Source organism: Tursiops truncatus, chromosome 3, assembly GCF_011762595.2.
Source record: "Tursiops truncatus isolate mTurTru1 chromosome 3, mTurTru1.mat.Y, whole genome shotgun sequence".
NCBI classification, from domain to species: domain Eukaryota; kingdom Metazoa; phylum Chordata; class Mammalia; order Artiodactyla; family Delphinidae; genus Tursiops; species Tursiops truncatus.
In genome coordinates this window covers 163,160,084-163,186,421 of record NC_047036.1, presented here as the reverse complement: position 1 = coordinate 163,186,421, position 26,338 = coordinate 163,160,084, and the positions used below count along the sequence as shown (strand labels likewise).

The 26,338-nt window shown below is 46.2% G+C and overlaps 1 protein-coding gene across 11 annotated transcripts; it reads right to left on the bottom strand.

The window, feature by feature from the left end:
* Nucleotides 1-390: 390 nt before the first annotated feature.
* ZNF333 (zinc finger protein 333) lies at nucleotides 391-23,790 on the bottom strand. Of its 11 annotated transcripts, none has more exons than XM_073803214.1 (12): nucleotides 23,531-23,785; nucleotides 20,669-20,712; nucleotides 19,496-19,619; nucleotides 18,976-19,074; nucleotides 15,553-15,635; nucleotides 12,391-12,507; nucleotides 11,102-11,189; nucleotides 4,005-4,090; nucleotides 3,278-3,404; nucleotides 2,766-2,861; nucleotides 2,188-2,264; nucleotides 391-1,685 (listed from the first exon to the last, which is right to left on the bottom strand). In XM_073803214.1, the coding sequence occupies exons 1-12, from the start codon at nucleotides 23,592-23,594 to the stop codon at nucleotides 588-590; spliced, it is 2,103 nt and encodes a 700-aa protein (XP_073659315.1). In that variant the 5' UTR covers nucleotides 23,595-23,785; the 3' UTR covers nucleotides 391-587. The 11 variants fall into 11 exon arrangements, with proteins under 11 accessions (XP_073659315.1, XP_033710106.2, XP_004323347.3 ...); XM_033854215.2 differs by having other exon boundaries at nucleotides 4,005-4,093; nucleotides 23,531-23,784; XM_004323299.4 differs by having other exon boundaries at nucleotides 4,005-4,093; nucleotides 18,976-19,071; nucleotides 23,531-23,784.
* Nucleotides 23,791-26,338: the final 2,548 nt, after the last annotated feature.

Genomic DNA, 26,338 nt, shown 5'->3' with positions numbered 1-26,338 from the left:
TTTAAGCCACACACACACACACAAAAATAGTGCACAGACCCAATCTGAACAAAAAAAAAACCTAAGTGCTTTGGTAAGCAAGAAGGGGCAATTTTGGTAGGCAATTAACAGGACGCACCACACTAGACCTAAAAGCAAATCTCCACAAATACTTAACGTTCAACAACATAAAGACCACACACCCTGCTAAGAGTGTAATTAAATTAGAAACCAACAACAAAAAGGCAACTAAAAAGAAACACCCATATATATGCAGGAACTTTCCAGGACGACAGAAACAGTCTATATCCTGAATGGAGTATTGATTACATACGAGTATACATCTGTCAAACTCATCCAACTGTACACTTAAGATTTATGAATTTCACTACAATTATGCCTCTATAAAAATATACCCATGTACTTTTATTTAAAAACCTAATTCCATTTAACTCGTGTGTCAAAGAAAAAGTGGTAAAAGAAACTAAGACAATATGGAGAATTAAACTGAAATGAAAATATTATACATCAAAACATGGGATGTCGCTTAACGAGTACTATGAGAGATGATCACAGCCTTGGATGTTTATGTTTTTACAAATTGGAAGTTAATCAGCATGGGGCCCACCGTATGCAAGAGACACTGATAAAGGCAGGCCGCCAGTCCTGACGTTTTCTCTCCTGGCATGAGTCCTTTTATGCACGGTAAGTGAAGAGCTGTGCCTGAAGGCTTTCTCACACTGATTACATTCGTAGGGTCTCCCTGCAGTGTGGGTTCTCACATGTACGATAAGGTGTGAAGACTGGCCGAAGGCTCGCCCACACTCCTGACACGCGTAGGGCTTCTTGCCGGTGTGGGTCCTCAAGTGTTTCCTGAGGGATGAGGGCTCACTGAAGGCTCGCCCACACTCCTGACACGCGTAGGGCTTCTCTCCCGTGTGGGTCCGCATGTGACTCTTAAGGGTCGAGAGACGACTCAAGACCTGCCCGCAGGTGGCGCACTCATAAAGCTTCTCCCCTGTGTGGATCCTCTTATGTACGTTCAGGTGAGTGCTCGTCCGGAAGGGCTTCCCACACTGGTTACATTCGTACGGTTTCTCTCTGGTGTGGGTCCGCAGGTGTGTCTTCAGTGATGAGTGTTCCCTGAAGGCTTTCCCGCACTGGCCACATTCAAAAGGCTTCTCTCCGGTGTGAGTTCTCACGTGGCTCCTCAGAGAGGACGGCTGGTTGAAAGCTTTCCCACAGTCCTTACATTCGTAGGGCTTCTCGCCCGTGTGGTTTCTCTGGTGCAAGATCAGGTTAAAGTTCCTCGTGAAGGTTTTCCCACACTGACTGCACTCGAAGGGTTTCTCTCCAGTGTGAGTTCTCATGTGCCGCCGCAGATTTGAGGAATACTTGAAGGCCTGCCTGCACTCCTGACACTCGAAGCACTTCTCCGCAGTGTGAGTCTTCTCGTGCCTGATGAGATCGGAGCTGTATCTGAACGATTTTTCACATTTGTTACATGCATAGGTTTTATCCCCGCTATGGATTTTCTCAGACACGATTAGGTGAGCAGTCTGGAAGAAGGGTTTTCCACTCTCTCGGCATTCACAGGGGTTCCCTCCTGCAGGAATTCTCTGGTACTGAAAAAGTGGTTTGATGCTGTTAATAGGTTTCCCTAGTACATTGCATTTATAGAGTTTTTCTCCAGTCTGAGGTCGCTCCTGTCAATTGAGGAAAATGGGAAGACCAGAGGCTTTATTGCATTCACAGATATTCTCCCCCAAGTGAACTGAGTGTAGGAAAGAGACATTCCTATAGCTGAAGATTTTACCATTTTAGCGTATCTATACCATTTCTACCCTGAGTTCCTTCAAGCAGATACTCTGCCACAAAGAGCTATCATTTTCATTACTTGCATGGGACTTCTTAGATGTAGACTTTTTCTGTATTATGTAAGGCTAAATTAAGTTTTAAATGCTCTACATCTGTGTCAAATTTACGAAAATGGTTAGCTTTGGGAACTCTGTAAAGCCACAACTTGATCTACATTTAGAGTTTTCCCCCAATTCATGACATTCACAGACTCTCTCCCAAGAAACTGCTTTCTCCTAGGTGAGTATCACTTGCCTTGAATCTCTCTCTGGGTTTCTTGTGTTTCTAACCTACAGCAATCCCAGACATTTCCTACTGTAGAGGAACAAGAATAACCCCTTTATGCCTTACCCTTTTTGTGCCAATGGATGAAATCTCTGCAAAAATATCTTGGTTAGGAATTGAGTCTTGTGGTTGAAGTTGAGGTTCTGGAATGAATTAAGGGGAAGAAATATTAAGCGCACAGAGAAGGAAACTGTGGGATCAAGATGACAAAAAAAGCTAGGCATGTGCAGATTTTTTTTTAATACTGATCCTAAATATGGGAAGAAACTATGAATAAGAGGAATGTATCAGAGGGTAAAGGAAAATTTTAAGGTGTTTGGCTACGTGAGGAGTCACGTAATCATAGGAACAAGGAATGGAAATAGTAGATAATTTACTAAGAAGGGATTCTATGAAGATTGGGACTGATGTTGAGAGGAAGTATTAGTAAGAACATACAGTGGGGAGGAACTGGATGAAATATACACATGGACGTGCTAAATGTGAAAAGGAGGTAGGATAAATCTTTCTATGAAGCCAAAGTAAAGCATTAGAGATAAAAAGGGAAGAGAAAGAGGAAAGAAAGTGGAATTTACTGAGGGAGCTCAACCCAACAGCCTTCCCCATCAAGGGCACTGAGCACCCCTAATCTGCCTGGTGCTCACCTAAGTGGGTTCCTGGGAAGATCCCTCTCTCAGTGACACACAGCTCTTCTCTTTGCTCCAAATGGGAAAATGTACTGGCTTTGCAGAGTTGATCTCCTGCTCATGGGAAAAGATGCAGGGTATGAGCAACTGTGCCTGCCATGCAACGGGAGCCGATATTCTGAAGTCTTTAGGGTCACTGGAGATAGGAATAGCAAAATGGACACACCTATATTCTGATGGCACCGCTGAGCTCTTTCACTAAGGAACCAAAGTACAAGCTCCCTCACTGGGTCCCAAAGGACAGTGGGACTCTCCAGTCCCCAAAACCCGGTGCCTGGCTCAGGGACAAACTTGAGAAGACCAGAAACAATGGACAGATCTTCATTTCCAAGAAGAAACCACTAGACTATAAGCACAATGAAGGCAGGACCTTCCTGTCTCTTCACCTCTCGATTTCCGAAACCAGCACAGTTCCGGGAAACCATAGTAGCTGCGCAAGTGTGTGGATGAAGCAGCGAGGCCAGCCTTACCCACAGAGGTCAGGTTCCTATAGTTCTCCAGCATCACGTCTCTGTACAGGCTTCTCTGAGCAGAGTCTAGAAACAGCCATTCTTCCGGTGTGAACAGCACGGCCACATCCGCAAAGGTGACTGGTTCCTAAAACGCACACCCGTCCCTGCTCAGCCAGGGGCCACCCCGACCAATACTCAAGAGGACAGTGTGGGGCTTGCAGGCCTGGGAAAGGGACACTTACCTGTAGAAGATGTTCAGACACAGTTCTGAGGTCTCTCTGCTCAGGCCTCAGAACTAGAACTCTTCTCCATCTACTCTTCCCTCCCTAAATGACAGCATCCCAAGGGGTGGCAGAAAAGGACCTAAACTTCATGACAGGACTTAGTTATTAACAACTAGCTGGGAAGTCCTTCCCCTCTAGCCCCAGGGTCCAGCAGACCTGATCGCGTTACAGGCAAGAGAAAAATGTTTGGTAAATGACAACTGTTTGCTCTTGGGAGACCATGATGACTATAAGACAAGGACAGCCCACGTCCTCGCCCTGCTTTCCCTCCTGACATTCAGCTGAACATGGCCCTTGATAACCGGGGGAAGGCCTGAATGAGGGAGTGGGGTCACTGCCCACCCACCACTAGAGGCCCAGTGCCTGGAAGCCTGGAGACCAGTCCTCTGGGGTCAAGAAACTCCCAGACAGGGGAAGGGGACAAGGAGGCAAAGCAAGAAGAACAAGTATTTGTTACTTACCTGCAGACAAGTGTTCAGTGTCCCAGGAGCCACGGCTTCTTCCTCTGTGCTCTCCTCCCGGAGCCAGGTGGGGTCCTGAGCAGGCACTGCTGGAGGAGAAGAGGGGAGCCGTTAGGGTCTGGGCCTGGCCCAGTGACCCCACTTGCAGGGCCAAGGGCTGCCCACCCTGTGAATGACCGCATGTGCACACACATATGCACACACTCCCAGGGACACACATATGTAATGTACACAGAGAGATGCACGCACATATGCTTGCACACACTCCCAGCTGCTTGGGCACACACGTACGCTCACACACACCAGTACACACGCATGCGTACACTCACACAAATGTTTACATCCACACCACGCATACACAGTATGCGCATACCCACACTGACAAGCACAAACACAGAGAAATATACAGACATACACACAGACACACATGCATGCACACACGCATGCACACACACACACACGCTTCCTCTGTTCCAAATCTCTGGAGCCACAGTCTCAATTCACCAACAGACTCTGAAGTTTCTGGGGCACCCCTTTCTCCCCCTTGATTCAGCCCTGGGTCAGCTGTCCTGCCTTAGCTGCTGGGCCCCTTCCTCTGCCCCAACTCTGCAGGGCCGATAGCACCCCAGGACTTACCACAAGTAGGGGACAGAGAAACCACCACCTCCCTGTGAGTGTGCCTGAGAAGGAAGCATCCTTCCTTTCCTGCCTTCAAATCAATAACATCCCTCATCCGCACCAGGCCTCCTCACTCTGGCCTGTTACAGAGGAGCAAGTGATTCCCCAGCCAACCCTTGTCTCCCTGCACCCTCACCTCCCCTCTCGATGGGACCTTTCCCCTTGGTAATTAAACCTGAATCACATCCAATCCCTGACCCCCATGTCATTAGTTTCCTGGGGCTGCTGTAAAAAAGTACCACAACTGGGTGGCTTAAAGCAACAGAAATGTATTCTCTCAGAGTTCTGGAGGCCAGAAGCCCAAAATCAAGGTGTGGGCAGGGTCACACTCTCTCTGAGACTCTGGGTAGAGTCCTTCCTTGCCTCTTCTTGGCTTCTGGTGGTGAAGGTCAATCCTGGGCTTGTAACTGCGTGTCCCTCCAATCTCTGCCTCTGTCATCACATGGCTGCCCTCCCCCCGTGTGTTCCTGTCTTCACATGGCATTTTCCCCTTCTTACGAGGGCACCATTCATATTAGATTAGGGCCCACCATCATGACCTCATCTTAACTTGATGGCATCTACAAAGACCCTATTTCCAAATAAGGTCACATTCACAGGTACTGAGGGTTAGGACTTCAATATAGCTTTTTTGGGGGTGGTCACAATTCAAGCTGTAATACTCCACACTTCCCTCTAGCTACTGTTCTATCTCTCTGTTCCCCATCGTGGGCAATCTCTGTATCCATTTCCTCACCTCCTACTCACTTCCCAACATCACCATTCCAAGGACCAGCACCTCACTAGGATGACCTGTGACTTCCATCCAGAGTGGGGATCTAGTTGACATGTTCAGTCATCCAATCCCTCCATCTTAAAACCCACCCCCCTGGGCTTCAGTGCCCACCCCTACCCCGCAGCCTCCCTCCCGGTTTCCTGTATAGGCTCCTCCTCCATCACTTGCTGGTGTCCCCAAGGTGCACACCTTCCTCTTCTCACCTTGTAGTCTCTGCCTCGGAAGGCACCGTCCCCGGCTCTGGGCGTCAATTCCCAACTACCTGACAAGGCCCAAATCTCCAGGCTGACTCTCACATCTGCACTCCAGACCCATATACACAACCATTGGCTCCGATATCTCCACTCATCTACCTGGGGGAATACGAATGAAACACCCAAAATGAGCTATATGGGGTGAGCTGTTGCCCCAGGAGGCGGAGGACAGAGATTCAAGCCACAGAGGATCATTCTCAGGCTTTGAACTTGCCCTGCTGGGTTTCAAACGTACGTGAGACCCGGGACCCTTGTTTCCTCTCCCTTTGGGAATGGGAATGTCTATCCAATGCCTGCCCCATCATTGTATTTTGGAAGCAGAGAACCTGTTTTCTGGTTCTACCAATTTACAAATGGAGAGGAATTACGCCCCCAGGATGGATCACACCCCCAGTCTCACCATACCTGATTTAGATTATTTAGATGACAAGATCTGGGATATTCTGGGTCAATATCTAGATGAGATTTTAGACAGAGTTGATGCTGGAATGGGTAAAAACTTTGGGGATGTTGGGATCATGTGACTGTATTTTGCATGTAAGGAGGATATGAATTTGGGGGGTCCAGAGAGCAGACATTATGAGTTGAACTGTGTCCCCCCAAAAAATAACAAGTCCTAACCCCCAGCACCTCAGAATATGACCTTGCTTGGAAATAGGGTTTTTGCAGATGTTAAGATAAAGTTATGGTGGAGTAGAGGGCCCTTAATCCAATACAAATGGTGTCCTTGTAAGAGGAGAAGAGATACCGAATGAGGGGAGAAAGCCACGTGGCAAGGCAGGCAGAGATGGGAACGATGCATCCACAAGCCAAGGAATACTGAGGCTTACAGCAACCACCAGAAGCTAGGAAGAGGCAAGAAAGATTATTTCCCTACAGGTTTCACAGGAAGCATGGCCTTGCCGACACCTTGATTTCAGACTTCTGACCTCTAACTGAGATAGAAATTTCTGTTGTTTCACCCACTCCATCCAAAAAAAAAAAAACAACAAATACACTTATCACCTTCTTCTCAAAGCCTGTCCTTCTTCCAGTGTCCCTGATCTCAGATGAGCAATCCCTCCCCCTCTGACCCCAACGATCAGTCAAAAAAAAAAAAATCAGTGATGACATTTCTACACCCACCTCCCCACCTCCACCCACCCCATTCCCCTTCCTCCCACCCTGTCCCTGCTATGGGGAATGCCTATATCATACCTTCTCATTTGGACCCACTTAAATGTCACTCCTTTGGAGAGTCTCTCCTCCCCAATACCCTTCTTTTCTCTAAAAAGACCCTCTCCTTTCTTCACAGCCCTTACCTATCTATAACCAGCTACTTTTTTTTTTTTTTTTTGCTTCCTTAGGTGATTATCTTCCATCTCCCCCAATGGACTGGCAGCTTCGGAAGAACAAGCCTGGGGTCCTTTTCCTTTTGCTACACCCTCACCCCCCAACCGTGCTTGGCATATAAAAATGCCCTGGGGAGGGGGAAGGGTAAGCTGTGACAAAGCAAGAGTGGCATGGACATATATACACTACCAAACGTAAGGTAGATAGCTAGTGGGAAGCAGTCGCGTAGCACACGGAGATCAGATCGGTGCCTGGAGGGGTGGGATAGCGAGGGTGGGAGGGAGGGAGACGCAAGAGGGAAGAGATATGGGAACATATGTATATGTATAACTGATTCATTTTGTTGTAAAGCAGAAACTAACACACCATTGTAAAGCAATTATACTGCAATAAAGATGTAAAAAAAAAAAAAAGCCCTGGAATGTCTGGTAAACGAATGCACACATGACTCACCAAACATCTCAACTCGACCTCCTGTGTACATCTTACATGGTTCCTAGCTTACCTGGTGTGCAGACAAGAGTTAACACAGCAGGCCTGACTGCTCTCCTCAGCAAGGCCTGCCAGCAAGGTTGACCCTTAGCTGGCCTCTGGGAACTTGGATTTCGAGAGGGTTCCCACCACCCTAACTGATAAGAGGGGCTCACTCTCTGCTTAAACTGTTTGTACAAACAGTGTGGTTTATGCTGAATGCCTGTTTTCCTTCTGGAAGTCTGGAATTTAGGTATGTGCTGGGCAGAGGGTGCCTACATGACCAGCCCCCAGGGAAAACCCTGGGCTCTGAGTCTCTAATGGACTTCCCTGTAGATAATACTGCACACGTGTTGTCACAGCTTGTCGCTGGGGGAATTAAGCGTGTCCCATGCGACTCCCTTGGGAGAGGACTCCAGAAACTTGTGCCTGAATTCCTCCAGACTTCACCCCATGAGGCTTTTCCCTTTGCTGACTTTGCTTTGCATCCCTTCAATGGAATAAATCATAGCCATGAGTACAACTGTAAGCTAAGTCCTGAGTCCTCCTAGCAAATCGTCAAACCTGGGAGTGGTCTTAGGGACCCCTGACACACCTACTCCACACTCACCCCCAAGTCTAGGCCACCACCATCCTTTTCCTAACTGCCTCCACCCACCACTCATACCCTCCCGAGGCCCATCCTCCTCCCAGGTGCTGAAAGGCCAGGCTCTTCTTCCCCGGTGCCCAGTGGATTTTACAGATGCCATTCCTAGGCCTGAACTCCTCTCCCCAAACCTCCAAACAGACCAACACTTAAACGATACAGTAATTATTACGGTCTTAAGCCACCCCTGTCCCCAGAGGTCAGGTGGCAGTGTCTAGTATCTTAGCTCGGGCAGCTGTAACGAAATACCACAGACTGGGTGGCTTAAACAACAGAAACTTATTTTCTCACAGTTCTGGAGGCTGGAAGTCTGCGACCAGGGTGCCAGCATGGTCCGGCTCTGGTGAGAATGCTCTTCCTGGCTAGCAGACATCTGCCTTCTCACTGTGTCCTCACATGGTGGAGAACTCTGCTTTTTCTCTTCCTGTTCTTATAAGGACACCAATTCTATGGGATCAGGGCTCCACCCTTAAGACCTCATTTAACCCTAACAACCTCCTTAAAGGGCCTGTCTCCGATACAGCCACATGGGAGGTTACAGCATCAACATATGCATTAGAGGGGGACAATCCAGAGCACCTGAAGATGTCTTTGGTCGTCATGACTAGGGTGTTATGGGCTGAACTATGTCCCTCCAAAGATTCATATGTTGAAGTCCTAACCCCTAGAATCTCCGACTATAACTGTATTTGGACATAGGGTCTTTTCAGAGGTCATTAAATTAAAATGAGGTCAGTAGGATGGGTCCTAATCCAATGTAATTGGTGGAAATTTGGACACGGACACATACAGAGGGAAAATGCAGGAAGAAGATGGACATCAACAAGCCAAAGAACAGATCACGGCCCTCTTGATCTTGGACCTCTGTCCTCCAAAACTGTGAGAAAACAAAGTTCTGTTGTTTAAGCCACCCAGCCTGTGGTACTTTGTTATGGGAGCCCTAGCAAACTAATACAGGGGGAGGTGGTACTGCCAGCTAGGGAGTGGTGGCCAGGGATGCTGCTAAACATCCTACAACATGCAGGACGGCCCCCACCACAGAGATCCAGCCCCTGTATCAGCAGTGCTGCAGTTCAGAAACTTGGTCTAAACTTAAATTTCCCAGAGCTCCTCCCTGCCCCCCAAGATAAAGCCCTCCTGTTACATGCTTCCACTGCATTCCAGTCTCCATTGAAAAATCTGACCACCAAGCCAGACTGTGAACTCCATGGGGGAGGGCCTCAGGGTTTGGTCTGCAATTGTTTCCCAGTGCCCATCTCACCACAGGATGACAGCGGTGAGTACTTCAAGAGTACCTTCCAGAGTACTTCAAAAGCACAGAGCACACCAAGTACTTCAACAGTACTTTATGGCACAGATGGCCAAAAAGCACATGAAAAGATGCTCAACATCACTAATTATTAGAGAAATGTAAATCAAAACTACAATGAGGTATCACTTCACACAGGTCAGAATGGCCATCATTAAAATGTCTACAAACGATAAACGCTGGAAAGGGTGTGGAGAAAAGGGAACCCTCGTACACTGCTGGTGAGAATGTAAATTGGTACAGCCGCTATGGAGAACAGTACGGAGGTTCCTTAAAAAGCTAAAAATAGAGCTACCATATGATCCTGCAATCCTGCTCCTGGGCATATACCCGAAGAAAACTATAATTTGAAAAGATACATGCACCCCAATGTTCACTGCAGCACTATTTACAATAGCCAGGACATGGAAGCAATCTAAATATCCATCAACAGAGGAACGGATAAAGAAGATGTGGTACACGTATACAATGGAATATTACTCGGCCATAAAAAAGAATGAAATAATGCCATTTGCAGCAACATGGATGGACCTAGGGATTGTCATACTGAGTGAAATAAGTCAGACAGAGAAGGACAAATATCATATGATATCACTTATATGTGGAATCTAAAAAGACGGTACAAATGAAGTTATTGACAAAACAGAAATAGAGTCACAGATGTAGAAAACAATCTTATGGTTACCAGGAGGGAAAGGGGAGGAGGGATAAATTGGGAGACTGGGATTGACATATACACACTACTATATATAAAACAGATAACTAATAAGGACCTACTGTATAGCACAGGGAACTCTATTCAATACTCTGTAATGACCTAAAAGGGAAAAGAATCTAAAAAAAAGTGGATATATGGATATATGTAACTGATTCACTTTTCTGTACAGCAAAAAGTAACACAACATTGTAAATCAACTATACGCTAATAAAAATTTAAAAAATAAATAAATAAAACGAGTACATTATGGCAGAGCCTGGCCCAGAAGGCGTACCAAAAATATATAGAACAACAACATATAACCCAAATCTAAGCGTTACTTCCTGTCAGTGGCATAATACAGATTCCAAATGCAAGACCGGATGATATGATTAATAATCAAAATTTATTATTCTTACAATAAATTAAGATGGAAGGAAACAAACGCCTTGCAGTACAAGCTACAATGTTATTTGTCCTCCAGAATTAATTTTTTCCCCCACTTCTCAGGAGATGTGGCTTTTAGCCTCATTTTTTTTTTTTTTTTTTTTTTTTTAGCCTCATTTTTTAAAAGCTCAGTTCAAACATGTGCCACTTATAGTAAATTCAACTGTAACCTTCAGCATCGACATGCTTGCGCAGTGGAGAAGTTAACCGTGCCCCAAAAGAGGTCTGGCCTTTGCCATAGTTGAGTGGGGACTGCTCTTCCATAACAGAAAGATCTGAGACCAAAAAAAACAAAAAAAGAATCCCAGCCCACAATCCCTAGAAAGTGCCTTTCCCCTTGCGTATGTAAATAATGAGAGATTGCTTCATACATTCTCTCCCTGTGGCAACGACTGCAGTCAGAGGAAAAGGCGGCGGATGCAAGTTCCCAGACACAACGCAGCAAAGCGGGGCCCTCTGGCTGTCAATTCCACCCAGCTCTCACTCACCAGAATCCCCAGCCCCCAACAGGTTGAGGAGGCGCAGCGCAGGCTCCGGCGTGGCCACCCTCTGAATCTGCACAGCCACCTTCAGCCCCTGGACAGAGTGACAGGAACATATTAGTCACACAGTCGGTGGGATCCACTCACACCTGCTCACCCAGACTGAATTGGCATGACTGGCCCTGCTTTGGGGAAACACACTGAACATACAGGGACAGGCCCTGTTCCCTTGTCCAGGTTTACAATTCTTCAGTATAAAGTTAGCCACTGTCGTGGAATTTCAACTCCAAGATGGGATAGAGAGAGGGGGCCTGGGTAAGGGAGGCCTCCTCTGAGCAGCCTCTGGTAGTGGGGGAAATGCTGGAGCAGAGAGGGGCAGTGGATGGCCAGCAGATTGAGGGGTAGAGGGAGGATGCAGAGGTGGATCCCTGCAAATGAGGGGACATTAGTAAACTATTCCGGAGGGGAAGCCCTGCTGTGGGAGAAAGGACCTGAACTCTCCTCTACCGCCAGCCACTCCCTTGGGAAGGGTACTTGAACTGACTTGCATTTCTAAGGGATGCCTCTGGCCTCGGTGTCCAGGGTGATGCCCAGTGGCAGCAGGAGCCTGTCAGGAGCAGTTCCCGGGGGTCCAGGAGAAATAACGGTGGCTCTGGGCAGGGTGGTGGCACCAGGAACAGAAGGAGCAGTCAGAGGTAGGTTTATATTTTGGAGGAAAAGTTTGTAGGACTTGGTGGTGGATGGGAAGTATATGTGGCAGGTCCCTCAGGGCAGGTGATGGGCAGGGACAGGTGAGAGGAGGCCCCTCCTCCTCAGCGCGGGGCTCATAGCACACCTTAAAGTGTCCTTCTCGGTAACTCTGTCCACCTCAGTACCAAAACACAAGGCCCTGAGCCAAGTGCTTGGTTACCGGCCTGGACACTCTTCACACAGCCCTTGGACCCACTCATTCCTGTAGGTTTCCTGGCCATGGACAGGGTGGGAATGAGGGTGGAAGGACTGGACGAAGAGAGGCAGGGCCTGAACCCTAGGTGCTAGCCCCTCCCCTAGGACTGCTCTGGGCCTGACATCACACTAGGGATATTTACATTCAACGCAGAAATGCCACGGCATGTCCAGCAGTTCCTACCAGGAGGTAAGCCTGGGCCTCCAGCATGTTCCCAATTCCCCCAACAGTTGGCAGTTGGCCCTAGATTCATCCCTCCCTCCTGCCTCCCCACCTAACAAAACTCCTGAACCCTAGGCTTTCCTGGATGGGGCTGGGGCCCTCCCAGCAAACCACTTCCCAGGCTTACTGTGTCCTCAGAAGACCAAGGTGACTCCTGGAGAGCTGACCGGTCCCCTGGAGTCAGAGGTGTCCCCCTCTCTCCCATCATGGGCTTGATCTGCATCCTCAGGTCCAGCCCCAGCCCCTGGGAAAAGGCATGGAGGGTGCTGAGCAGGACAGAGGCGGTATGGAGGCTGTTCTCACCCTCAGAGACCCTAAGTTTGGGGCTCGTGCCATCAGAATTTGGGGAGCGTGGGCCTGGTAGTTTCAGACCTCGTGACTCCCCCTATTGCACTGTGGGTCCCTGCCACCAACGAGGACTGATCATGCCAGAGACTTGGAGACAGACCTGACCCCTTTCTGGTTCTGGAGAGGCCCTGTCTGGAGGTCAGGCCACAAGCCCTTGGAGGCGCTACAAGATATTTTACTAGAAAGGTTGCTATAGAAAGGCTGGGAGCCCTTGGCTCTGAATATGAACTTCATTCTGTTTTCTTAGATTCCACATTTGAGGATGCCCCTGGCATCCGTCAATCACAGGGCCAAACTGATGGCCACAGCTGTTTACATCTCCCCTGTGATCCACAGCTCGTACTCCGAACCACCTCCTTTATCTAGTTCTCACGCACCAAGCCAACATTCCCCCTGCCCTAAATCACCAAGGCCAGGTACCAGACAACTGGGGACAGCCCCTGCGCCTCAAGATCCCCCAGAATTATTACTCAAACTCACCAATCCTAAGATGTTTACCCTGCCCTGCCTCGCCTTTCCTACAGAAAACCAATGAAGGCTCTGGCCTAGAGTCTCCCCTCACTCCTGTCAGCCTCCTGACTGATGCTGGTGCTTCCTCGTGTAGCCCTGTGTGGCGTGGCCAGCCCCCTCCTCTCAAGAAATGTTAAGTCACTGTCACTGGCCTCTCCATGTCATCACTCAGTCACCTCCGTAAATTGAAATCCCGGGGGTACCATTTTGAGACACATGTTTTCATCAGAATAATTCTGACACAGATCACTCTCCTTGAAGGTTTTTAGGAGTTCCGCCTATTTGCTCAACACGTACTTATTGAGCACTGCTAGTACAGGCACTGTGGATCCAGCAGAAAACAGAAGAGGTGAAACCACAGCCTTGAGGAGCTGGGTGTTGTGCAGGAGAGGTGGCGTGGGTGGCCCTGGGACAGTAGGAAGGCTGAGCCTGGAGATGCCCTTCTTTGGGCCTACAGGGCCTTGGTCTGTCCCTGGCCACCAGCACTTATTCACACGTGACCTCAGAGCTGCCATAAGGGGCCCCAGTGATTGCGACAAGGCTCAGTGACACCCACATGGCCTAGAAGGGATAACCAAAGGTTCAGCCACATCGACCAAGTATCAGGATGTGCGATCCTCAAGCAGAAGACCCTGGTGGCTAAGACGGCGGTCTCTAGAGACAGGCCTGGATTGGACTCCCGACCTCACATATGCTGGACCACTCAGGGGCATATTCAGGGGTGAGCTGCTTGATTCCTCTACACAGAAGGAACTGTAGGGCGATTCCTCTATATAGAAGGAAGTGGATCACTTATGCCCACTCACAACATTCTGTGACTGCCTGTGTTTCCAGATACAGCAGAAGCCCCTCCTCTCCCACACTCAGTACTCACTACTGAGCTGGCAGTGAAGTTCTGTGGAAAGTGCTGGAACCCCATACTGAGAGGAAAGAGCCCACAGAAACCACAGAGGACACCCGTCCCTCATGGCCCGTACTCCCGCCCTCACACAGTCCATCTGCTGATTGAGGCATGGTGCCGGTAGGGGCCTGGAGCCGTCTTTACCAGCACCCATCTGTTCACTCCTTCATTCAACAGGCATCAATCGAGAGCTCTATAATGGCGCACAGAACACTCTATAATGGGGTTACTGCAACAACAACAGCAGATGAGGCCCCTGGGATCCAGCAGCTCCAGTAAGACATTTGCAGATCCTAAGGTCTCAAAAGCCAGCGCCCTTTCCCAAGCAGCTAGTGGAGGACGTTCTCTTCCAAAACAAGAGTGTAAACCAAGGACAAGGAGGATCTGGGCACTAAGGAGAGGGCTCGGCTGGCCTGGGGTCTGATGCCAGCCATGCAGGGGCGAGAGTTTCAGCTGCCTGGCAGCCCACTCCTCACGAGGCTGTGCAGGGTTGAGGCTCCGCGTGCTCAGGGCACAGGAATGGAAAAGGGGTCTCTACTACCCCGGCCTCACCACCCCATGCACTGTGCCAGTGTCTCTGACACTCTGAGGCTGACACCATCCGTGATAGAGGTGGAGAGGAAGGGAAGCTAGATACCTCATTGGCTCTGGGCCTGGGGGTGAAGATGGGCTCTGTATGTCCCTCTATCCAAATCTTAGCCCTAACCCTAACCTTCAAAACCCCAAGAATGGGAACTCAAACTTGGAGGCTCGGTAGTTTAGGAAGGCAGGAATTCAGGGTCAAAGGGGGGATGGCAGGACTCTGCATTTTCTCACGCACCATACTGTGCAAGCTGGTTCTGAATGATTTTCCACTCTTTGACAAGGGCTTCCTTCCAGTGTGGGGTCTCAACTTGTCTCCCTAGGGGTGTGGGACCCCTGACAACTTTCCCACATTCTTTACAATCAGAGTGGCCCTCTCCTGCAGGTCCTCTTGTTCAGATCCAAGTTATAATTCCTCCAGGAGCCTTTCTCACCACGGTTAAATCAGCAGGTGGCTTCTCTCCAGGAGGAGTTTGCTCCTGATGAGCGGTGGATGATGACAAAAAGGTCACCCAGGGATGCTCCTTGTCAGGGGCACGTTTTCAGCATTTTCAAAGGTGCGCCTTGTTCAGACAGGTCGAGTTCTTCCAGGATGTGGCAGGTTCCACCACTAGGCTTTCTCACATCCTGAACTTACATGGGGCATCTCTAACAGACAGCGTGTTTCTGATCACTGTTGAAGAGTAAATCACACTGCATACAATCAATGTCTGACTCTCACTGATGGAAATGTTTACTCAGGGGAACTTTCTAAGAAGAAAGAATCTTAAGTGATAGGTGGGATTTGCCCAAATTCATGGGTCATGGATGCTCCCTCCAGACACTTCATGTCCTTGAGGAAAAGCCCTGGCTCAAATATCTGCCTGGCGCTGGTGTGTGTGTCCAACTCACGTATTCCTCAACTTCTTCTATGAGAGGGAGTAAAGAATCATCACCCGTGAATCTTACCATTTGCAAATCATGGGATGAATTTTCCTCCAAAATATCCTGCAGAGGCGTAGACTCTTTGGGTTTAAGTTGAGATTCCCAGTCTAAAATGAATTGGAAAAAAAAAATTACCTTCTTTCAGAAAGAAGTAGTGGCATGATATTGACACACACAACATGTATTTTTTTTTTTAATATTGACCCTAAACTTGGGTCAGTACTGAAATGGAAGAAGCTATCAGTGAGAAAGTGAGGCTCTAAGAGTAGGAATTGGGTAGTGATGGGAATGAGGTGGATATGAGAGACTTTTTTCCCAGCAAAGGAATCCGTGGAGATTGAAAGTGACGTTATCAGACAGTGTTATCAGGCAAACAAGTAAGAAGCAATTAGAAAAGGAACACACAAAGAAATGTTTGGTTTAAAGAGGAATTGGACAATAATTGTTTGTATGATATGGAGAAATTGGAACCCTCATGCACCGCTGGTTGGAAGGTAAAATAGTGTGACTATTCTAGAAAGCAGTTTGGCGGTTCTTCAAAAAGTTTAAAAAATGACCCAGCAATTCCACACCTAAGTATATACTCAAGAGAAATGAAAACATATCCACATAAATTCGTTTTTTTTTTAATTTTTGAACTTTATTTTATTTTTTCATACAGCAGGTTCTTATTAGTCACCAATTTTATACACATCAGGGTATACATGTCAATCCCAATCGCCCAATTCAGTACACCACCACCACCACCCCTCCGTGGCTTTCCCCCCTTGGTGTCCATACGTTTGCTCTCTACATCTGTGTCTCAACTTCTGCCCTGCAAACCGGTTCATCTGTACCATTTTTCGAGGTTCCACATACATGAGTTAATATACGGTATTTGTTTTTCTCTTTCTGACTTACTTCACTCTGTATGACAGTCTCTAGATCCATCCACATCTCAACAAATGACTGAATTTCATTCCTTTTATGGCTGAGTAATATTCCATTGTATATATGTACCACATCTTCTTTATCCATTCTTCTGTCGACAGGCATTTAGGTTGCTACCATGACCTGGCTATTGTAAATAGTGCTTCAATGAACATTGGGGTGCATGTGCCTTTTTGAATTATGGTTTTCTCTGGGTATATGCCCAGTAGTGGGATTGCTGGATCATACAGTAATTCTATTTTTAGTTCTTTAAGGAACCTCCATACTGTTCTCCATAGTGGCTGTATCAATTTACATTCCCACCAACAGTGCAAGAGGGTTCCCTTTTCTCCACACCCTCTCCAGCATTTGCTGTTCGTAGATTTTCTGATGATGTCCATTCTAACTGGTGTGAGGTGATACCTCATTGTAGTTTTGATTTTCATTTCTCTAATAATTAGTGATGTTGCACAGCTTTTCATGTGCTTCTTGACCATCTGTATGTCTTCTTTGGAGAAATGTCTATTTAGGTCTTCTGCCCATTTTTGGACTGGGTTTTTTGTTTCTTTAACATTGAGCTGCATAAGCTGTTTATATATTTTGGAGATTAATCCTTTGTCTGTTGATTTGTTTGCAAATATTTTCTCCCATTCTGAGGGTTGTCTTTTTGTCTTGTTTATGGTTTCCTTTGCTGTGTAAAAGCTTTGAAGTTTCATTAGGTCCCATTTGTTTATTTTTGTTTTTATTTCCATTACTCTAGGAGGTGGATCAAAAAAGATCTTGCTGTGATTTATGTCAAAGAGTGTTCTTCCTGTTTTCCTCTAAGAGTTTTATAGTGTCCGGTCTTACATTTAGGTCTTGAATCCATTTTGAGTTTACTTTTGTGTATGGTGTTAGGGAGTGTTCTGATTTCATTCTTTTACATGTAGCTGTCCAGTTTTCCCAGCACCACTTATTGAAGAGACTGTCTTTTCTCCATTGTATATCCTTGCCTCCTTTGTCATAGATTAGTTGACCATAGGTTTGTGGGTTTATCTCTGGGCTTTCTATATTGTTCCATTGATCTATGTTTCTGTTTTGTGCCAGTACCATATTGTTCTGATTACTATAGCTTTGTAGTATAGTCTGAAGTCAGGGAGTTTGATTCCTCCAGCTCCATTTTTTTCCCTCATGACTGCTTTGGTTATTCGGGGTCTTTTGTGTCTCCGTATAAATTTTAAGATTTTTTGTTCTAGTTCTGTAAAAAATGTCATTGGTAATTTGATAGGGATTGCATTGAGTCTGTAGATTGCTTTGGGTAGTATAGTCATTTTCACAACATTGATTCTTCCAATCCAAGAACATGGTATATCTCTCCATCTGTTGGTATGATCTTTAATTTCTTTCATCAGTGTCTTATAGTTTTCTACATACAGGTCTTTTGTCTCCCTAGGTAGGTTTATTCCTAGGTATTTTATTCTTTTTGTTGCAGTGGTAAATGGGAGTGTTTCCTTAATTTCTCTTTCAGATTTTTCATCATTAGTGTATAGGAATGCAAGAGATTTCTGTGCATTAATTTTGTATCCTGCAACTTTACCACATTCATTGATTAGCTCTAGTAGTTTTCTGGTGGCATCTTTAGGATTCTTTATGTATAGTATCATGTCATCTGCAAACAGTGACCGTTTTACTTCTTCTTTTCCAATTTGTATTCCTTTTATTTCTTTTTCTTCTCTGATTGCCATGGCTAGGACTTCCAAAACCATGTTGAATAATAGTGGTGAGAGTGGACATCCTTGTCTTGTTCCTGATCTTAGAGGAAATACTTTCAGTTTTTCACCATTGAGAATGATGTTTGCTCCACATAAATTCTTATACATGAATGTTCAGAGTAGTACTACTCCCAATCACCAAAAAGTGGAAACAAGACAGATGGCCATTATCTGATGAATGGATGAACAGAATGTGGTGCATCCACACAATGGAATATCCCTCAGCCTTAAAAAGGAATGAAGCATTTCATGCTACTATATGGAAGAACCTCAAAAACATGATGCTGAGTGAAAGAAGACAGACACAGACGTATGATTCCATTTATATGAGATGTCCAGAACAGGCAAATCCACAGAGACAGAAAGTGAGTTAGTGGTTGCTGGGGGCTGCAGGAAGGGGGATGGGGGGGACTGCTAATAAGTACAGGGTTTCTTTTGGAGGTGATAGAAATGTTCTGGAAATAGATAATGGTGATGGTTGCACAACTCTGTGAATATACTAAAAACCTCTGAATTGTACACTTTAAAAGGGTGAATTTTACAGTATGTATCTCAAATTTTTTTTTAAAAAAAGAGAAATTGGAACAGATCTTTTTCTGAAACCAACAAAAAGTAAGAGAGTTAAAAAGTGAAAAAAGAAGAGCTAAAGGAACTCACCCCAAACAACCTTATTTCCCCTCAAAATAAAGAACCTTCAAAATGCCCTCAGACTGACACTTCCCGGCAGCACCCACCCTCAAACCCCGGTCTGGATGGGTCACAATGTGCTACGCCCCCTGGTACTCACCCACACCCATGGCACAGAGAATGCCTCGTTCTGCTGTCATCAGCTCTTCTCTTGGCCCCACCTGGGAGACCAGACAGGTTTTGCAGGATGGAGTCCCTGCTGGTGGAGAAAAACATACATGCTGAGAGAAGGGAGGGCTTGCAGAGGAAAATAAATGCTTCCCCTGCCTGCCCACCCGCCACCTGGACCTCAGCTCCTGACCCCGAGCAAATACATGGGGTACCTAAGTGATCACATCCAGTTTTTAATGAACTCAGTGAGGTTCTTTCACAAGGGCCCAAACTACAAACGCTCCCTCTCTGCCCCATGGAACTGAGGTTCTCTAAGTCCCAAAGCCCAAGCTCAAGGTCAGTGAGACCCACACGAGTGACTATGGAGAGAATTAAGTAAAAGCAATGCATGGAGCTGTTATCCTGTGGAAGCCCATGAACTGGAAACCCACACTACATCACTATGGTCACGTGGCAGGCGCTTAAAAAGCATTTGCATACAGGAAGGACCGGAGTAGCACCAGCCTTACCCTGGGGGGCCAGGGTCCTGCAGTTGTCCAGCAGCGCGTATCTGCACAGATTCCTCCGAGCGTCATCCAGCAACGCCCACTCCTGGATGAGTCCCACTGCCACATCCTCCAAGGTGACTGATTCCTAAGACAGTACACATATTCCGGCTCAGCAAGGACCACCCTCACCATTCTGCAGGACGAGGGGTTATCCCTGGGGAAGGTAGACCCAATGCAAGAACATTCAGAGAGTGTTCTCTCCAAAGCAGGGCTTAGCAAACCCGGCCTGCCTCCTGTTTGTCTGAATAAAGTTTTACTGGCAAACAGCCACACCCCTTTGTTTATCTCTATGGCAGTTTTTGTGCTACAAGGGCAGAACTGAGGAGTTGCTGGGACCCAGCAGAAAATACTGACTTTCTTTTAACGTTTGGACAGATCCAAAAGTATAAACTTTGGCTCTCTGTCACTCCACTAACCAGTGATGGCGGAGCCTGTTCTTCTCAGCTTTACAGAGCTTTTCCTAAACTCCTTATTTAAGACATCAAAAGTTTGGGTTTGATCTTTTAGTTTTCATGAAGTCCCTAGGCCGCCGCCCAAGACATAGATAAGCATTTAGTCATTTTTTATGCTTGTTAAAATAGGACTTTCATTGCATCTGAGAAACTTGATGGCCTTTTAATCTCAGAATTCTCTACAACAGCACTGACTGGTAAAGCTCAATGGGAATGTTCTATGTCTGCACTTTCCAAAAAGGCAGCCACTGGCACGTGTGGCTACTAAGCATTTGAGAAATGTACTTTGGGTGACTGAGTAACTGAGGTTTTAATTTTGTTGGATTTTAATCAATTTTAATTTTACTGTATAGAGCCATGTGCTTTTGGTAGGTCTCACGAGCGATGGCAGGGATGGCCCTGGAGCTCTGCTGCTGCCGGCTCTAAATGAGCCCCGCACTGCAGTCAGACTCTGGAATTAGGCACAGAACCCCAGGGTCGCTTTGGGAACCCTCCACCCAAACCAGTTCCCTCCGGAGGTCATGTACTGAAAGAGGTTGCCAGGTCCTGGGGACGGGGCTAAAGATGCTCCACACTTCCCTCTTCTTTCTTCCTCAGTTGGGAGGCAGGCAGAGAGGAGACAGGGCCCAGAGTACATAATTATTCCCCCCCCATCCATCCTAACCACCTCCTTCCCCCTCACCATGACACCAGCGCCAGGGTTTAAAGTTTCAGTAGGTGTCCTTCCTGCAATAAGAGAGACAGAGGTAAAAGAAGAAATGAGAGTGGAAGCAGAACACCAAGCAGGGGTTTGGCCCAGATAATTCCATTTCTGTGGACCAGCAGGGTGGCCAAGCGAAACATGCTTACCCGGAAATTATCTCAATAAGGAACATATTGGGCCCTGAGCCACCTTTCACACCACAGGCCCTGACCATTTCTACTGGCTCCAGTCACCTAATACAAGGATCATTTCTCCTCTTATCCTCCCTCAAAACACCTCTAACATCCTCTACATTTCCTCCACTGCCCTTATCAAGTTGCGATTTTTTAATATGTATTTGTATAGGTAAGTTTGCCTCTCTCTCTCCAACCACGATGTAAACTCTCGAGGTATAGACCTGTGTCCACTTTTTTCAGGACTCCAAATCCTGCCACCAGAACCGCACTTGATAAGTACTAAGTACTTTACGTACTAGGGGTTGGCAAACTTTCTGTAAAAGGCCAGACAGTAAATATCTTAAAATTTGTGGGCCACATGTATGGCAACTATTTAACTGTGGTTATAGCACAGAAACAGCCACAGGGAACACATAAACACGTGTTCCAATAAAACCTTATTAATAGAAACCAGCACTGGGGCAGATTTGCCCACAGGCCACAGTTTGCCAAGCCCTACTCTATATCATGTGGTAGAGAGAATACATCGAGCACCAAATTCTCTCAGTTCTACCTCTTATGCATCGCAAACATTCCAACTTTTTCAATTCCACGATCACCACCAAGCCCCAACTTTTCCAACTCCACAATTGTCTGAGTCCTGAACTAACCCAAGCTGCTATATGTGTGGACTTTGCATTCATTCTTGTCCATCCTAAACACCATGCTCAACCCAGGAGTTGGTGGTTTGTTTAAATCACAAACAAAATCATATTACTCCCTACTTAAAACTCTGATTCAGTGGCTTCCCACTGGCCTTAGAACAAGGTCCAAAGTTTACCATGGCCTTCAGGGCCCTGCCCTCCTCTCCTCCCGGCTTTTCCATTCGGTACTTTGTCTTCTGTGTTTTAGCTTTCCCTATCTTTTCTCAGCTCCTGGAATACACCAGGCTTTGTACTGCCTGAGGGATTACGCATACACCGTTCTTTCAAATCTCCTCCCCACTCCGACTCCACAGCCTGACCCCTGTCTAGTTACATAAAACTCATCTTTTAATTTCAAACATTTGTCCCATTTAAGATATTTTTGCTGATCTCCTCCTCAAGTTCCCCTGTTCTGTGTTTCTACATCACCCTTGTCATTATTAATTTAAAATCTGTCTTCCCAGCTAGAACAAAACCTCCACAGGGGCAAGCACTAAATCTATTTCAGTCACATTGTTTCCCCTGTACAGGGCCTGGCTCATTGAGGGCACCCCCGATGAAAATTGCCAAACAATCAACACCCCTCAAGAATAATTCAATATAGTTAGACTAAGAGGCCATGTGCCCACATGCACACTCACATACACGCACACACACACACACAAACACATAAGACAACACCACAAGTCAAAAATAAAAATGACTTAAAATGCCTGTTCATATAACAAAAATCACAACACTAGATTTCAGCTGTCTTTAAGAAACGTTAACTCTTTCTAAAAAGACAAGGTGGGACACGAATCCTCTCTAAAAACAAACACCACACTCATCAAATTGAAATCTGATGCTTAATTTTCCTCCAGAATTAATTTTTTCTCCATTTCTCATTAGAAGTGAGTCTTAACCCTATGATTTAAAAAAGACATCCCGGGCTTCCCTGGTGGCACAGTGGTTGAGAGTCCGCCTGCTGATGCAGGGGACACGGGTTCGTGCCCCGGTCCGGGAAGATCCCACATGCCGCAGAGCAGCTGGGCCCGTGAGCCATGGCCGCTGAGCTTGCGCGTCCGGAGCCTGTGCCCTGCAGCGGGAGAGGCCACAGCAGTGAGAGGCCCGCGTACCGAAAAAAAAAAAAAAAAAAAAGACATCCCATTTACTGCCAACTCAATTTCAATTCCCGGTACTAACAAAGCTTATGTTCTTTTTCCTGGAGTCCCATCTTTTTAAGCCTTACGGCGGTTTACAGGCTGGAGCCAACTTGGAAAGAACTGAATAGTCTTACTTTTCTTTGATGTTAATAAGACTTGTGACATAAGTGAGAAATAGTTTTTATTAGGACATGCTCCCCTTACAGTTAAGAAAACTGATACAAAGTAAAAGTCAGAAGGGAGGGAGGGAGGGAGGGGAAAGGAAAGGAAAAGGAAAAGAAAGCTAAGTTAACAGGTCCTAAGGTAAGCAAGTGCAAATTGTCAGTCACCAACTAATTCATCCCTCGACAGAGGGTACATTCCATTTTTTAAATTCACATGCCAAGTCACTCAAACCAGTTTGCACATGTAGACTCAGACCTAAATTTCCATTTGCAGAGCTAGATAACCTGAAACGTAATATGAAATAAAACGTGATTTATTAATAAACAGTTATCCTGCATATGGGAGATACGGTAGGCCTACAAATCGGGGAAGACGGGTGAGTACTGGGGCCGGCTGGTGTCACCACTTGTTAGCTGCGGGACCTGGGCTGTACTTCGTGACTTCCCCTTCAACAGGCGGATGACAGTCCTGTTGGCCCGAACAAGGGGTACCTGAGAGCGACAGACCGAAAAGGGGGAGCCCGGCTGCAGAGCCGAGCTGTGCGGGCTCCCATCCCGGCCCCGGCGTTACCGCGGGGAGGAAGCACCTCGGCCCGGGCAGCCGTCCTAGGCCCTCCGGCCTCTCCCCGCGCCCGCCGAGCCCTCCCCGCCCTCCCGAGGGGCCTGGCCGCACCTGCAGAACGGCCGGAGACACTCCCACCGCAGCGCGCCGTGCGGCCCCGTACTGCAGCCACCATCCGCCGCCGCTGCGCACTTCTGCTTCCGGTGTCAGGGCCGCCGGGAGCGGAAGTGGTCGGGGCACCAGCCCTCAGGGCCAGAGGACCTCAGGGCACTGGCGGAAAGGTTGACTCCTTCATCCAACCTTGGAGGAAAAATTCTAGTTTCCTTCCCCAGGGCTGCGGGCGAGGTTAAGCTCTGGGGTGGGGTCTGACCGGGCCTAAAGAGTGGGGTTGGAGCGGAGTGTACGCCGACTGGTCGGGGCTAAGGACAGAGCTGAAGCCCGATGAGTGGGGATTGGGAGAGGGCCAGGGCTTGGTGGGCGGAATAGAGGCGGGACCTCGCTGGCTCGTTGGCACGCTTGATGTTCTACTTTCCTCTCCCCCTTCCTTCCCCCCGACCCTGCCCCGCCCTGCCTTCTCCTTTGCCTTAACCCAATGCCCTGCAAAAACATACCCATAAGTAAGATTGTTTTGTTCAGAATTTCTGATTTCTTCTAAAAATAAGATTATATATTCTACTTCTTCTACAATTTGCCTTTCTTACTAAAAATAAAATGTGAAACTCTATTCAAGACAATAGATAGATCTGACTGTTCTTTTTAAAATTATGTATTTGTTATGTCGTACAGATAATACATACATATAGGAAAAGTTCAAATGGGGGATCTCCTTCCATCCCTAAGTTTTCCTCCCCAGAAACAACCACTGTGACCAGTTCCCTGATATCGTTTATATTTCAAGCACTGCGTGTATTATTTTTCTCAATAAGTAACCTACAGAGTATCAGTTGATTGCTACATGCTAAGGTTACAAAGCCCTTTCCTGCAAGGGTGCTACAAGTGGAGGATTGGAGGGAAGATGTGGAGAGAGAGATGAGATTGATCCATTCCAATAAAACTAACTCAACACATTGTCATATGTGGTGTATTAGCATAATTTTTTTAACTGATAAGGATATGTGGAAGAGAAATAAAGAAATCTGGCATAGTTGGTTGAAAGTAGATCTTAAAGGATGAATATCAAGTCATGGAGAATGGTTAGTGCAGTGGGTGAGAAATGTTGCAACTTGGGGATATATTGTGAGCAAAAACACAGAGGCAAGGGGGGAATACATGTTCTGGGAACACTGAATAATGAGTTATGGCTAGAGATTAAAGCTCTTTGTGTGTGTTACTGTCACAGGAATACACAAATAGATCAAAGAAACAATAGCTCAGAAGCAGACTCAGGCATGTATGGACTTTTAGTATGGGTTAGGGGGTAGTATTTCAAATCAATGGGGGAAGGAGGCAGTGGGACAATTGGCTAAAGGATTAAGTTCTTAGATCCCCATTTCACATCATTCACAACAATAAATTCCAGGAAGACTGACTCAAACTTAAAAAAGAACTTTAAGATATTAGATGAAAGTATAGGAATAGTATTCCTAACAGATTTTGCTTTATATTTTTCAAAGGTATGGTATCAGTTGCATAGCCCAATGGTTAAGAGTACTGGTTTTTGATACTTAACTAGCCAGCCTGTGACCTACCTAATTTCTCTGTGCCTCAAGTTTCCTAAACTGTTGAGTGGGGGCAATAATGAGATAGCACTGAGGATTGGATGATATAATGCCTATATGCAAAACACTTATCATAATACCTGACATGTTATAAGTGCTCAATAAATATTGGCTACTATCATTATAGTTTTTGATGACATAACCTCATATCAGTATAAAATCTCCCCCTCTTCCCTTTTTAAAATTGGCCTTTAATTTTAGTCTAACATTACCATAACATCTTCTTGCTCTTGTTGTTAGTATTTGTCTGATATGTCTCTTGTTTTCAACCTCTTTGTCATTTTCTCTTAATTGATGTTTTTTTAATAAATAGTACATAGCTGAAGAAACAAAAGAAAAAAGAAATAGTACGTAGCTGGATTTTGTTTTTTAAGGAAGTCTGAAAGTAACTCTCTTCTAACAGGGGAACTTAATCCACTTACATTTAATGTGATTATTGATATGTTTAATGTACTTTTGCCACCTTATTTTACATTTATCTTATGTTTTCTATTTATCATTTGTGTTTCTTGTATGTTGATTGAGCCAGTTCTCTTTTTTCTTAATTTTATTTATTTTTTATACAGCAGGTCCTTATTAGTCACCAATTTTATACACATCAGGGTATACATGTCAATCCGAATAGCCCAATTCATCACACCACCACCACCACCACCACCACCACCACTTTCTCCTGCTTGGTGCCTATACGTTTCTTCTCTACATCTGTGTCTCAATTTCTGCCCTGCAAACCGGTTCATCTGTACCATTTTTCTAGGTTGCACATATATGCATTAATACACAATATTTGTTTTTATCCTTCTGACTTACTTCACTCTGTATGACAGTCTCTAGATCCATCCACATCTCTACAAATGACCCAATTTCGTTCCTTTTTATGGCTGAGTAATATTCCATTGTATATATATACCACATCCTCTTTATCCATTCATCTGTCGATGGGCATTTAGGTTGCTTCCATGACCTGGCTATTGTAAATAGTGCCACAATGAATATTGGGGTGCACGTGTCTTTTTGAATTATGGTTTTCTCTGGGTATATGCCCAGTAGTGGGATTGCTGGCTCATATGGTAATTCTATTTTTAGTTTTTTAAGGAACCTCCATACTGTTCTCCATAGTGGCTGTATCAATTTACATTCCCACCAACAGTGCAAGAGGGTTCCCTTTTCTCCACACCCTCTCCAGCATTTGTTGTTTCTA